General features: G+C 35.3%; 1 protein-coding gene across 13 annotated transcripts in view; it reads left to right on the top strand.

Moving 5' to 3' along the window:
• The window catches only part of DCAF6 (DDB1 and CUL4 associated factor 6), a 183,976-nt gene that overhangs the window by 68,774 nt on the left and 99,799 nt on the right, over nt 1-15,403 (top strand). For all 13 annotated transcript variants that reach the window (XM_025287419.3, XM_044944078.2, XM_044944083.2 and 10 more), the window contains one exon: nt 13,061-13,174. In XM_025287419.3, coding sequence (XP_025143204.3) covers nt 13,061-13,174 — 114 coding nt within the window. The remainder of the gene's footprint in view (nt 1-13,060; nt 13,175-15,403) is intronic.

Raw genomic sequence — 15,403 nt, 5'->3', positions numbered from 1 at the left:
AGACTAGAGCTCTCTTCAAGAAAATTAGAGATACCAAGGGAACATTTCATGCAAAGATGGGCTCGATAAAGGACAGAAATGGTATGGACGTAACAGAAGCAGAAGATATCAAGAAGAGGTGGCAAGAATACACAGAAGAACTGTACAAAAAAGATCTTCACGACCCAGATAATCACGATGGTGTGATCACTGACCTAGAGCCAGACATCCTGGCATATGAAGTCAAGTGGGCCTTAGAAAGCATCACTACGAACAAAGCTAGTGGAGGTGATGGAATTCCAGTTGAGCTGTTCAGATCCTGAAAGATGATGCTGTGAAAGTGCTGCACTCAATATGCCAGCAAATATGGAAAACTCAGCAGTGGCCACAGGGCTGGAAAAGGTCAGTTTCATTCCAATCTCAAAGAAAGGCAATGCCAAAGAATGCTCAAACTATTGCACAGCTGCACTCATCTCATACGCTAGTAAAGTAATGCTCAAAATTCTCCAAGCCAGGCTTTAGCAATATGTGAACCGTGAACTTCCAGATGTTCAAGCTGGTTTTAAAAAAGACAGAGGAACCAGAGATCAAATTGCCAACATCTGCTAGATCCTGAAAAATCAAGGGAGTTCCAGATAAACATCTATTTCTGCTTTATTGACTATGCCAAAGCCTTTGACTGTGTGGATCACAATAAACTGTGGAAAATTCTTAAAGAGATGTGAATACCAGAGCACCTGACCTGCCTCTTGAGAAACCTATATGCAGGTCAGGAAGCAACAGTTAGAACTGGGCATGGAACAACAGACTGGTTTCAAATAGGAAAAGGAGTATGTCTAGGCTGTATATTGTCACCCTGCTTATTTAACTTATATGCAGAGTACATCATGAGAACGCTGGACTGGAAGAAGCACAAGCTGGAATCAAGATTGCTGGGAGAAATATCAATAACCTCAGATATGCAGATGACACCACCCTTATGGCAGAAAGTGAAGAAGAACTAAAGAGCCTCTTGATGAAAGTGAAAGACGAGAGTGAAAAAGTTGGCTTGAAGCTCAACATTCAGAAAACTAAGATCATGGGATCCGGTCCCATCACGTCATGGGAAATAGATGGGGAAACAGTGGAAACAGTGTCAGACTTTGTCTTTTGGGGCTCCACAATCACTGCAGATGGTGATTGCAGCCATGAAATTAAAAGACGCTTACTCCTTGGAAGGAAAGTTATGACCAACCTGGATAGCATATTCAAAAGCAGAGATATTACTTTGCCAACAAGGGTCCGTCTAGTCAAGGCTATGGTTTTTCCAGTGGTCATGTATGGATGTGAGAGTTGGACTGTGAAGAAAGCTGAGCACTGAAGAATTGATGCTTTTGAACTGTGGTGTTGGAGAAGACTCTTGAGAGTCCCTTGGACTGCAAGGAGATCCAACCAGTTCATACTAAAGGAGATCAGTCCTGAGTGTTCATTGGAAGGACTTATGCTAAAGCTCAAAGTCCAATACTTTAGCCACCTCATGCGAAGTGTTGACTTATTGGAAAAGACCCTGATGCTGGGAGGGACTGGTGGCAGGAGGAGAAGGGGACGACAGAGGATGAGATGGCTGGATGGCATCGCTGACTCGATGGACGTGAGTCTCAGTGAACTCCGGGAGTTGGTGATGGACAGGGAGGCCTGGCGTGCTGCGATTCATGGGGTCGCAAAGAGTCGGACATGACTGAGGGACTGAAATGAGTTAAATGAGTTATATGAGTTAAATAAGTAGGTTGACAGTATGCAGCCTTGTCATACTTCTTTCCCAATTTTGAACCATTCAGTTGTTTCATGTAAGGGTCTAACTTTTTGCTTCTTGACCACAGACACGTTTCTCAGGAGACAGGTAAAGTGGTCTGGTATTCCCATTATTTTAAGATTTTCAAGTTTGTTGTGATCCACTTCAGAGGCTTTAGCATAGTCATTGAAACAGATATAGATGTTTTTCTGTAATTTCCTGCTTTCTGTATGATGCAGTGAATGTTGGCAGTTTGATCTTTGGTTCCTCTGCTTTTCCTAAGTCCTGCTTTTACATGTGAAAGTTCTTGGTTCATGTACTGCTGAAGCCTAGCTGGCAGGATCTTGAGCATAACCTTACTAGCGTGTGAAATGAGGGCCAATGTATGGTAGTTTAAACATTCTTTGAGATTGCCTTTCTTTGGGATTGGAATGAAAACTGACCTTTTCCAGTCTCTGGCTACTGCTGAGTTTTCCAAATTTGCTGACATTGAGTTCAGCACTTGAACAGTCTCATCTTTTAGGATTTGAAATAGCTCAGCTAGAATTCCATCTCCTCCACTGGCTTTGTTCGTTTTGTTATTATGATGAAATTACATTGAATAACGTGTATGTTGAACCATCCTTGTGTTCTAGAAGTAAGTTCCACTTGATCAAGATGAATAATCTTGTTTTTTATTGTTTTGGAGGTGTTTTTTTTTTTTTTTTTTAGCATTTTCTGAGGATTTTTATTTCAGTTCAATTTAGTCTCAGTCGTATCCGACTCTGTGTGACCCCATGAACTGCAACACTCCAGGCCTCCCTGTCCATCACCAACTCCTGGAGTTTATCCAAACTCAGGTCCATTGAGTTGGTGATGCCATCCAACCATCTCATCCTCTGCCATCCCCTTCTTCATCCACCTCCAATCTTTCCCAGCATCAGGGTATTTCCTAGTGAGTCAGTGCTTCGCATCAGGTGGCCAAAGTATTGGAGTTTCAGCTTCAGCATCAGTCCTTCCAGTGAACACCAGGAGTGATCTCCTTTAGGATGGACTGGTTTTATCTCCTTGCAGTCCAAGGGACTCTCAAGAGTCTTCTCCAACACCACAGTTCAAAAGCATTAATTCTTCGGTGCTTAGCTTTCTTTATAGTCCAACTCACATCCATACATGACTACTGGAAAAACCATAGCCTTCACTAGGTGTACCTTTTTTTGACAAAGTAATATCTCTGCTTTTTAATACGCTGTCTAGGTTGGTCATAACTTTCCTTCTAAGGAGTAAGCGTCTTTTAATTTCATGGCTGCAGTCACCATCTGCAGTGATTTTGGAGCCCCTAAAAATGAAGTCAGCCACTGTTTCCACTCTTTCCCTATCTATTTGCCATGAAGTGATGGGACCAGATGCCATGATCTTAATTTTCTGAATGTTGAGCTTTAAGCCAACTTTTTCACTCTCCTCTTTCACTTTCAAGAGGCTCTTTAGTTCTTCTTCACTTTCTACCATAAGGGTGGTGTCATCTGCATATCTGACGTTATGGTTACTTCTCCTGGCAATCTTGATTCCAGCTTCTGCTTCTTCCAGCCCAGCATTCCTCATGATGTACTCTGCATATAAGTTAAATAAGCAGGGTGACAATATGCAGCCTTGACGTACTCCTTTTCCTACTTGGAACCAGTGTGTTGTTCCTTGTCCAGTTCTAACTGTTGCTTCCTGACCTGCAAACAGGTTTCTTAAGAGGCAGGTCAGGTGGTCTGATATCAGTATTCATCCATAATACAGGTCTGTAGTTTCACTTTCTGTTAGTATTTTTGTCTGAATTTTGGTACCATGGTAAAGCTGTTTTCACAGAATAAGTTTGAAAGTGTTACCTCCTCTTCAGTATTTTGGAAGAGTTTGAGAGGACAGGTATAAATTTTTAAATATCAGTTCAGTTCAGTTCAGTCACTCAGTCATGTCCACTCTTTGTGTCCCCATGGACTGCAGCACACCAGGCTTCCTTGTCCATCACTAACTCCTGGAGCTTACTCAAACTCATGTCCATTGAGTCGGTGATGCCATCCAACCATTTCATCCTCTATTGTCCCCTTCTCCTCCCGCCTTCAGTCTTTCCCAGTATCAGGGTCTTTTCCAGTGAGTCAGTTCTTTGTATCAGGTGGCAAAAGTATTGGAGTTTCAGCTTCAGCATGAGTCCTTCTGAGGAATATTCAAGACTGATTTCCTTTAGGATGGACCGCTTGGATCTCCTTGCAGTCCAAGGGACTCTCAAGAGTCTTCTCCAACCCCACATTTCAGAAGCATGAATTCTTTGATGCTCAGCTTTCTTAATAGTCCAACTCTCATATCCATACATGACTACTGGAAAAACCATAGCTTTGATTAGACAGACCTTTGTTGGCAAAGTAATGTCTCTCCTTTTTAATATGCTGTCTTGGTTGATCATAACTTTTCTCCCAAGGAGCAAGTGTCTTTTAATTTCATGGATTAATGAATTCATACATGGCTGGATGAAGCACAAGCTGGAATCAAGATTGCTGGGGGAAAATCAGTAACCTCACATACACAGATGACACCACCCTTATGGCAGAAATCGAAGAACTGAAGAGCCTCTTGATGACAGTGAAGGAGGAGAGTGAAAAAGCTGGCTTAAAACTCATCATTCAGAAAACTAAGATCATGGCATCCAGTGCACGGGGAGGCAGTGGAAACAGTGAGAGACTTTATTTTTTTGGGCTCCAAAATCACTGCAGGTGATGACTGCAACCATGAAATTAAAAGACGCTTGCTCCTTGGAAGAAAAATTTTTAAATATGCATAATGTTTTCAAGCCATGTGGTCTGAGCTTTCCTTTCTTCAGATGTTTTTGGTGACTAATTCAGTCTCCTTACTGTAGTGTTGGTTGGTTTGGTTTGTCCCTATGTTTATCTTTTTTATCTTGGTAAGCTGTATATTTCTAATAATTTATTAATTTCTTATGTCATTCCATTTGTGGTGTTCATAGTCTCTTAGGATCCTTTTTATTTCTGTTGTATAAGTGTAATGTCTCCTCTTTTATTTCTGATTTTTGTTGAATCATATTACTTTTTTCTTGTTAGTCTAGTGAGGGTTTGTTGATTTTGATGCTCTTTAATAAAACCTTTTTTTTTGTTCTCTGTATTGTTTATTTCTGCTCTAATCTTTATTATTTCCTTTCTCTATTAACTTTGGCTTTAATTTGTTATTTTTCAGTTCTTTGAAGTGTAAAGTTAGGTTGTTGATTTGAGATCTTTTTTAATGTAGATAATTATTACTATAAACTTCCCCCTTAGTACTGTAACATTTACCTTTAAAGTAGTTACTTATAGGAAAATACTCACTCCTGCCATTTAAAAATTTTTTTCTGCATGTCCTGCAAATATTTGTTCACTCTTTTTCTGTCCTGGCTGCTTTCTCTTGTGGTTTATTGTTGTTGCTCTTTCTTTTGTAGTGACATGCTTTAACTCCTTTTTGGGGGCATCTTTTATAGATTTTTTTCATTGTGTTTATTATGAGGACTACATGAAACATAGTTACAAAATCTGTCTTGCACTGAGAACAATTTAACTTAAATCACATACAAAAATTGTGTTCCTTTATATCCTTCCCGCACTTTATCAGTATCACAAACACCATAAAAGCATAATAACTTTTAATGCTTCTATTTTTTAAATTCTGTACTCAAAAGTGATTTTGTACCACCATAACAATATTATAGATTTCTGTATTTGTATATTTACTTTTGTGACAATCTTTATATTATCATATGCTGTGTGTTCCTGTCTAAAGTCTTTAATTTCAACTTGAAAGACTTTGTTTAGCAGTTCTTGTATGACAGGTCTTGTGATAACCTTCTGTACTTTTTATCTGAGAAGGTCTTTATTTCCTTTCAGTTGTAGTGGACAGTTTTGGGGGATATAGTAGTCTTGGTTTGCAGGTTTTTTCTTTCAACACTTTGAATATATTATCCTACTCCCTCCTGACAGGTAATGTTTCTGTTGAGAAATCCACTGATCTAATGGGAGCTCCTTTATATGTAATGGTTCATGTTACTCTTGCAGCTTTCAAGATTAAGTCACTTTTGACAAGTAGTTTTAGTGTGTCTTGATTTGTGTCTCTTTGGGTCCATCCTAGTTGAAGTTCCTGAGTTTCTTGAATCTGGATGTTCTTTTTTTCCCTCGGATTTGAGAAGTTTTTGGACATTATTTTTTTTCAGATAAGCTTTCCATCCACTCCCCCTTTTTCCTTCTGAAAAATCCCATAGTGGACATATTGGCCATCTTAGTGATATCCTCTAAGTTCCCTTAGATCTTTTTACTTTGCTTCATTCTTCTTTTGTTCTTGACTTGGTAATTTCAGATGGACGTTTTTGAATTTGCTGTTTCTTTTTTCTGTCTGATTGAGCCTGTTGTTGATCCTCCTCTAGTTTAGTTACATTCTTCAACTCTGTCATTTCTGTTTCTCTCATTTTTCCATTTTCTTTCTCCCTGGTAAGATTGTCATTTTGTTCATGCATTGTTTTCCTGATTTTGTTTAGGTATCTGTTTGTATTCCCTTGTAGCATATTGGGCCTTCCCATGTGGCATTAGTAGTAAAGAACCCGCTTGCAAATTCAGGAGACATAAGAGACCTGGGTTCAATCCCTGGGTCAGGAACATCCCCTGGAGAAGGACATGGCAACCCACTCCAGTATTTTTGCCTGGAGAATGCCATAGACAGAGGAGCCTGGTTGGCTACAATCCCTGGGATTGCAGAGTCAGAAATGCCTGAAGCGACCTAGTGCACACACTCACACACACACAGCATACTGAATTTGCTTATTACCATTACTTTCAGTTCTTTTTTAGGTAATTCATATATCTCCATTTTGTTAGGGTCAGTTTCTGGAGATTTACTTTGTTCTGTCATTTGAGTCATGTTTTCCCATTTCTTCATGTGCTTCTTTGGTGAATTGTCTGTTCGATCTTTTGCCCATTTTTTAAAAAACATTTTTATTTCTTTATTTGGCTGCTCTGGGTGTTAGTTGTGGTGTGCAGGATCTTTTGAGTTGTAGCAGCACGTGACCTCTTAGTTGTAGCACGTAGAATCTAGTTCCTCGATCAGCGATGTATTATTAGGGCAGTGTCTTAGACACCGGACCATCAGGGAAGCCCCTTGCCCATTGTTTTAATTCTTATTATTGAATTTTAGGGGTTTTAAAAGTTTGTTCTTTATATTTTTCAGGCATATGGCTTATAGTTTTTTTCCTCAGAGTCAGTAGCTAGTCTTTTCATTTTGTTAACACTGTCTTTCAGAAAGAAATTTTATAATTTTAAAGAAGTCCATTTTATCAAGTTTATTATTTGGAGGGGGAGAACCAATGTCATGAGTAAAAATCTTTATTTCACCAAATGTCACAATAATTTTCTCCTAAAAGTCCTATAGTTTTATGTTTTCCATTTAGAGTGATAAATCCATTTTGTGTTAGTTTTTTAGTAAAGTCTGAGATCTGCTTTAAGTTCATTATTTTGCATGTGGATATCCAGTTTTCCAACATTGTTTCTTGCCTCTGAATTTTTTTTTGCGTCATTATCATGGGTCATTTGACCATATCTATTTTTGTCTCTTTCTGGGCAGTATCTTTTTCTCTTCAAGTGATTCATCACTATGCTTGTACCACCCTGTTTTTATTACTGTAACTTAAAACCAGGTAGTATAAGTCCTTTCTTCTTTTTTGAAATTGTTTAAGGTATTTTAGATTTTTGTGTTTCCACATGACTTTGATAATCAAATTGTCAATTTTTACTACAATTTTTCCTGTGGTTTATTTGAATCTATATATCAGTTTAAGAAGCATTGACAACAGTGTTAAATCTTTCAATCTATGATTACAGTGTATCTCCCTTATTTAGGACTTTAAGTTTACTTGGCAGTGTTTTATAATTTTGTGTGTCTTAAGACTTATTCTTAAATATTTCATATTTTTCATATTATTGTAAATGGTACTATTTTAAAAATTTCAATTTCTGATGGTTCTGTTGCTAGTATTTTCATGTTCAATCTTATATTCCCCCCATTTTGCTATATTCACTTACTGGTTCCAATAACTTTTTAGGAAAGAAAATCACATAGAAATTTTCTCCTTAGATGATTATGTCATCTGTGAATATAGAGACACTTTTACTTTTTTTTCCCCATCTGGACTTCTTTTTTGTTGTTGTTATACGTATTAGAATTTTCAGTTCAATATTAAATAAAAATAGTAAGACTAAACATTCTTCTTGATCTTTGATGTTTCACTCTTAAGTATAACAGCAAGTGTATTTTAGTAATGCTTTTTTATCCAGTTAATTCCTTTCTATTTGTATATTAAACTTACCAGGAATGGATGTTGGATTTTGTCAAATGTTTTTCTCTGCATTATTTGAAAAAAAATTATATATTTTTTCTCTTAGTTTCTTAACACAGTGAACTACATTCATTTTTCAAATTTAATACCAATTTAGCATTCTAGAGATGAACCTCACATAGTCATATTTTATATATTCCCCATTTTCTGTGTTGTTGGGTTTGTTAAGGGTTTTTTTTTTGCAGATGTATTCCTAAGCACTATATAGTTTTGTTGTCAGCATAATGCTGATCCCTTGGGGTAACTTGTAATGTTTGTCCTTTTCATTTTCCTGAAAGAGTTTTTGTATAGAAGTGGTAGTATTTGTTTCTATACCTTTGGGAACATTTACCAATAAAGCCATCTGATCCTGGAGTTGTCTTTGTAGGATGTTTATAACTACATATTTAATTCTTAAAATGAATATTTGGTTATTCAGGCTGTATCTTTATGCTTTAATGGCTTCAATATTTTATCCATTTTAAGGAACCTGTCTTTCACCTATATTGCTGAATTTGTGGGTATTGTTCACAATACTCATTATACTTTTTTTTTTTTAATATTTTTATTTATTTGTCTGCTGTGCTGTGCTTAGTCACTCAGTCCTGTCCGACTCTTTGCAACCCCATGGACTGTAGCCTGCCAGGCCCTTCTGTCCATAGGGATTCTCCAGACAAAAATACGGAGTGTCCTCCAGGGGAGTCTTCCCCACCCAGGGATCAAACCCAGGTCTCCTGCTTTGCAGGTAGATTGTTTAGCAGCTGAGCTACCCAGGAAGCCCAGTCTATGCTGGGTCTTAATTGTAGCACGTGGGCTCTAGCTCAGTGCTAAGGATTGGACCTGGGCTCCCTGTGTTGGGAGTAGAGATTGTTAGACATTGGACACCAGGAAAAGTCCCCATATCCTTTTAACATCTGTAGAATCTATAGTGATACCACCTCCAACATTCTTGATATTGATAGTTTGTATTCCCTCTCTCTTTTTATTTTTCTTATCAGCCTGATAAGAAATTCAATTGATTTTAATGATCGTCTCTAAGAACCAACTTTGGTTTCCATGATTTTCTCTACTTTCCTTTTTTTTTTTTCTTCTGTTTTTGATCTCTGCTTTTTCCTTTCTTCTCTGTTTACTGTGGTGGGTTTCATTGTTCTCTTTCTTCTAGTTTCTTAAAGTAGAGGCTGAAGTGACTGATTTGAGACCTTTATCCTTTCCAGTAGAGGCAATTAGTAAAACAAAATTTCCACTGAGTATTTCTTTGCTGTTTTTTAGTTGCTGGGTAGTTTCTTTGTTGTTTTTTAGTTGCTCAGCAGTGTCTGACTCTTCCGCGACCCCATGAACTACATGTAGCCCACCAGGCTCCTCTGTCCATGCAATTTTCCAGGCAAGGTTACTGCAGTGGGTTGCCATTCCCTCCTCCAGGGGATCTTCCCCACCCAGGGATCGATCAAACCTGTGTCTCCTGCACGCAGGCGGTTTCTTTACTGCTGAGCCACTGGGGAAATCAGAGTATTTCCTTACGTTTCCCTAATTTTGATATATTGAACTTTCATTTCTCTTGTATTAAATGTATTTTCTAATTTCCATTGTGATTTCTTCCTTGATTCATTGTTTATTGAGAAGTGTGTCATTTAGTTTCCAAATACTTGGAAATATTTGAACATTAATTTTTCCCCTTTGGGTTATTGCAGTTGAAGGTGTTTTAATCATTTGTTTAACTGTCTTTGTATGGACTGATTCCTAATTTTTAATTTATAGTTAAATATGTGCTTTGTATGATGTGAATCTTTTAAATTTTAATCAGTCTGGTTTTATGTCCCAGAATATAGTGTGTTGGTAAATTTATCTTATGCATTTAAAAAATGTTTAGTTTTTTGTTTGTGGAATGTTCCATAAATATCAATTATGTCAAAGTGGCTGATAACCATGTTCAGTTCTTCTATGTAGTTATTGATTTTCTGATCACTTGTTCTGTCAGTTATTGAAAGATGAATGTTGAAATCTTAATATTTTCGTATTGTTGATTTCACTTTTTGCTTCATATATTTTGAAGATCTGTTTTTAAGTACCTAAACATTCAGGATTTTAATGTTTCTGTTCATGGATTGACTCATTTATAATTGTAAAATGACTCTCTTTATTCCTGTTATACTCTTTGCTTTGAAATTTGCTGTTTATATAGCAAATCTGGGACTTCCTGGTGGCTCGGATGGTAAAGAATCTGCCTGTAATGCAGGAGACTTGAGCTTGACCCCAGGGTTGGGAAGATCCCTTGGTGAAGGGATTGGCTACCCACTCTAGTATTCTTGCCGGGAGAATTCCACGGACAGAGGAGCGTGGTGGGCTACAGTCCATCGGATCACAAAGAGTCGGACTCTACTGAGCGACAAACACTTAAACACGCAGCAGATCTAGCTTTCTCATCTTTATAGTTATTGCGGTATTTCTTTCCTCTATCCTTTTACTTTTAGTCTACCAATCTGTGGGTTTATATTTCATTCTTATAATCAATTTATAGGTTTTTTTTAATCCAGTCTAGCAATGTCTGCTTTTTAATTGGGCTGTATTTAATCATTTACAGTTCATATAATTGGTATAGAAGTTGCTGAATTTAAATTTTGTGTCTTGGTTTTTGTTTTTTCTCTTTTCCTGTTCCATCAATTTTCCCCTCTTCTTCTAGAAGAACTGAATATTTTTGTGATTCTACTTTATCTCCTTTGTTGATATATTAGCTGTGACACTTTGTTATTGTTTTAGTGTATGCTTTAGGAATTATACATCATAAACTTTATCACAGTGTACCATCAAGTAATATTGTACCACTTCAGTATGGTATAAGAATCTTACAACACTCTGCTCCCATTTTTCCTCTCCTAGAAATTCGTTTTTTTTAACCTTTTATTCTTACATACTTTATAAACTCTTTAATACATTGTTAATATTCTTCTTTTAATAGTTAATTATCTTTAAAAATATTTTAAAACAAAAAATATGTTATATTTACTGGCATATTTATTATTTCCAATCTTTTATTCCTTTGCATAGATCCAGATTACTACTGGTATTATTTTCTTTTTACATGAAGAATTTTAAAAAATACAGTTATATTGTGCTGGCCTGTTAATGTAAGGGTTTACAAAAAATTATCCTGTAACAGGATAGTATATATTTTAGGCTTTGGGAGCCATATAATCTATCACAACTACTCAAATATGTCATTGTATCAGGAAAACAGACTTGGATAATATGTAAATGACTTGATATGGCTGAGTTTCATATAAACTCTTATAAAAATAGTGATTGATAGGTAAGTTAACTTCTTTGTTATTGAATAGTCTTTCAGGATTTTTTTTTTTTTTCTTTTTTTTTTTTTTTTTAGGGCTAATTCATTTTATTTTTTTTTAATTTTATTTATTTATTTATTTTTTTAATTTTATTTTATTTTTAAACTTTACATAACTGTATTAGATTTGCCAAATATCAAAATGAATCCACCACAGGGATTTTTATTTTTTAAAAAGTCTATTTTATTTTTGTTTTAGAAAGATATATCTGTGGATATAGAATTCTAGTTTGATAGTTTTTTTCTTTTGCTGCTTTAAAGATGTTTCTCCACTCGTTTCTGGCAAGAAATTTTCTTTTAGTCACTGGTTTTATGTAACTTGAGAATAATGTGTTTGTTTATTGTTATTGCTTCAATATTTTATTTTAAGAATAAATCAAAATTTCTGTTCTTATTGTCTTTCTGGTTATTTGGGTTCTTTCAAATATTTAATATGAATTGTGCTGCCTTGAACATTGTAGTACACATCTTTAGGTGACTTTATGACATTTATTTGTAGTGGAATTGCTGGGCCATAGAAGAAGCATATTACCACTTCAGCAGATACTAACACATGGTTTTTCAAAGTGATGATACCATTTTACCGTCTCATCAATGATGTTTGAGAGCTCTAGTTGTTCTGTATCCTCAGTGACATTTGATATTATCAAATCCCTTTCACTTTGGTCATTCCAGTGATGTCTAGTGATATTTACTTAGGATTATAATTTATATTTAATCCTAATATATACAAATCCTAATAAATACCTAATTAATACAAATATAATTTGTATTTCCTTGAAGACTAGTTAATCTGAATACCTTTTTGAGTATACAAAGTTTTAAAACATGGGAACCTACTTTCCATTGTTTATGGGTGCATAAAAGTCTCTGTGGAATTGCTAAACACCCACTTTTGGTAGTTTTTATTTCTTGGGACAGAAAAGGGTGGGGGGAATATGTTGGATAGGAGGGTACACAGAGCCTCAATTTATAGCCTTATTGCTAAACCCGAAATAGATATAGGAATATCTAAAATGTTTCATTTCTTTAAAAAATTTTAATTTTTTATAAAATATGCATAATGTAACATTTGCCATTCCTACCATTTTTAACTATACACTTCATGACAATTTAGTACTTTTGTGTGGTTATAGAACCATTACCATCACTCAGAATTTTTTTGAGAGGTCAAATTGAATGCTTGATTTGGCCCTACAGGGTTTTATAACGATTGTCAGAGAAGAAAACTTTTTACTTTGTTTCTAAAGCACGTGTAAATTCATATCCAGAAAACATAAAAATTTGACTATTTAAAGTTTGAACAGGCTTCCAGGGGTAGGATTTTTCTTGTCATGTTGTAAGGCGTTTATAATTTTAAAGAATTTTGAGTCTGGAGGTACATTAATTTCAAATGAAAGTAAATGAATCACATTAATTCAGGAGTTATGTTTTGCTATATGTATAGCACTGTTTTGCATTATGGTATGGGTAAGTCATAAATAATTCCAATAAATGGTTCTTAGTTGCTTTTGCCTTAATCATTTTGTGATATAGCAGTAATATTTTTCAAAGCCATCTGTTTAAATGTTCACTAACATTACCTGTACAATTACCTTTCCATCTTCAGATTATGACTGTACCTAATGACCCGTATACCTTTCTGTCTTGTGGTGAAGATGGAACTGTTAGGTGGTTTGATACACGCATCAAAACTAGCTGTACAAAAGAAGATTGCAAAGATGTAAGAATCAAGTTTTTATATAAATAATGAAAAAAATTAAGATTAAAGTTAAAGTTGGACAGTAAGTTATCTCTGGGTTATGAGCTTATTGGTAAAATTTTTTATTTTCAAAATATTTAATAAATATGTATTTTAATTATAAAATAACTAAAATTATTTTATAAATTAATTTTTAATTTTTTATTAAAATTTTCATAATTAAAGTGTTAGTAGCGAAGTTAAGGAATGTATATTAAACTGGGGAATTCAGATACATTTATGAAGATTTATATAATTGTTCAGTATATACCATGGCACTGTAAAAACTTGAAGTATTTCATTTATGTATGGAGGCAGCTTTGGCTTTACCAGTAGCAGTGATAAAAGCATGTAGTAGTTTGATGTCTTCTCTTTATTTTTACCCTGTCCTGTAATCCAAGATTTATTAATATATCTTTCGTTTTAGACAGTTAGGTACCATTTTATCAACATGTTCATTGTTGATTTAGCTCATTTCTCTAAACATAGAGCTTCACTGTCAATTTTGTATTTTGCGGAGTAGTTGAATAAGACGTGGATTTATTTAGAGTGTGGGCCGTGTCAGAAGTTGAGACTGGCCTTAGTTTTGTATTTTTTCAAATGGTATTTTAAACTTGAAAAACACCTGTGAAATCAGTCAGTCTAAGGCCCCAGACTACTAACCCTAAACGTTACTCAGAGACAGTAGCTTTTGTCTCGGATCTTTTTGGAGTTGTAAATGAAATAAGAAAATACTGCCAGCCTATGGCTGAGATACATGGCAGAAACCAATACAATATTGTAAAACAGTTATCTTCCAATTAAAAAAAAATTTTAAAGTACTCTAAATACATTTTTCCTGACAGTTACCAAAAAAAAAAAAAAAAGATTACTAGTAACCAGGTTGTTAGTGTTAGTCACTCATTCGTGTCTGACTCTTTGTGACCCTATGGACTGAAGCCCTCCCTCCAGGATCCTCTGTCCATGGGATTTTCCAGGCAAGAATCCTGGAGTGGGTTGCATAATCAGGTTGAGTGTTCGCTAATGAAACTAGTTGTTGTTGTTAACATGCCTTAGGAGAAGAGATTATTTTATACTTCAAAACAGAGAAAAAAAAGAAAAAAATAGAAATAAAAAATTTTTGTTAGTTTTTGTGTTGTATATGTGTACATATACAACTAGAAGTGTTGAACTGAAGGCTGAAATAAGTTTGAAATAGCCGGTTGTTTATGAGGGGCATTTGGTATGCCTGTTTTTTGTTAAATAATAAGCCCTAAAATTTGTTAAGTCAGATTCTTTTAAGCAGTATTGTACAGTGTAGTTGGATTTAATTTTGCTTTTATAATCAGAAACTTTGTTGTAAAACAAAAGAATAAATAAAACTAATAAGGGCTTCCCTTGTGGCTCAGTGGTAAAGAATCCACCTGACAATAGGTGGAAATGTGAGTTCGATCCCTGGGTCAGGAAGATCCCCTGGAGAAGGAAATGGTAACTCATTCCCGTATTCTTGCCTGGGAAATCTCATGGACAGAGGAGCCTGGTGGGCGACAGTCCATGGGATCGCAAAAGAGTCAGATACTACTTAGTGACTACAACAGCAACAGTAAAATGTTGTTGTATTTTTCCTCAGTAATACTTCTGAAGTCTTTATATGTAAAGTGAACAGATAGGGTATAAAGAAAGCGGGTAAGTAGGGTAATTCTTAAGTACTAAAAATTTAGAATGATGAATGGAATTTGATGAATAAGTTCTTTGTGATAGGAATAAAGTTCTGAGGTCAATAATTAAATATATAAAACAGCATAAATGTAACTAAAAAACTTGGCTTTTCTGAGAGGAGTGAGGGATTAGCTTATAGACAAAAGAGTATATTAACAGAATACCTTAAGACTGTATTTTGGGGATGATAGCCCTTACATTTTCTAATGCTTGTGTAGAGAGAAGTAGTGACGTTATCATAAAGCCTGTCTCTGACATAGTTTGTATATATGTGTGTATGTACTTTGATTTTGACCTGGTAAGGAGGAGGATGGTTTTATAAGGTCCTGATTTTTAAAGATCAGGTCATGATACTTTTGTTATATTTTAATAACTAATTAAAATTAAGATATCATGAGTACCATATAATATAATCAATATACTTATCATAGACAAAGGTGGATTATACCTCCATCTTTACTGTCCAGTGGACCAATAATAGCAGGCATTTTTAATGATATTAATGTAATGACA

Source organism: Bubalus bubalis, chromosome 6, assembly GCF_019923935.1.
Source record: "Bubalus bubalis isolate 160015118507 breed Murrah chromosome 6, NDDB_SH_1, whole genome shotgun sequence".
Taxonomy (NCBI): Eukaryota; Metazoa; Chordata; class Mammalia; order Artiodactyla; family Bovidae; genus Bubalus; species Bubalus bubalis.
Note: the sequence above shows the minus strand (reverse complement) of the source record. Positions and strands in the feature narration are given on the sequence as shown.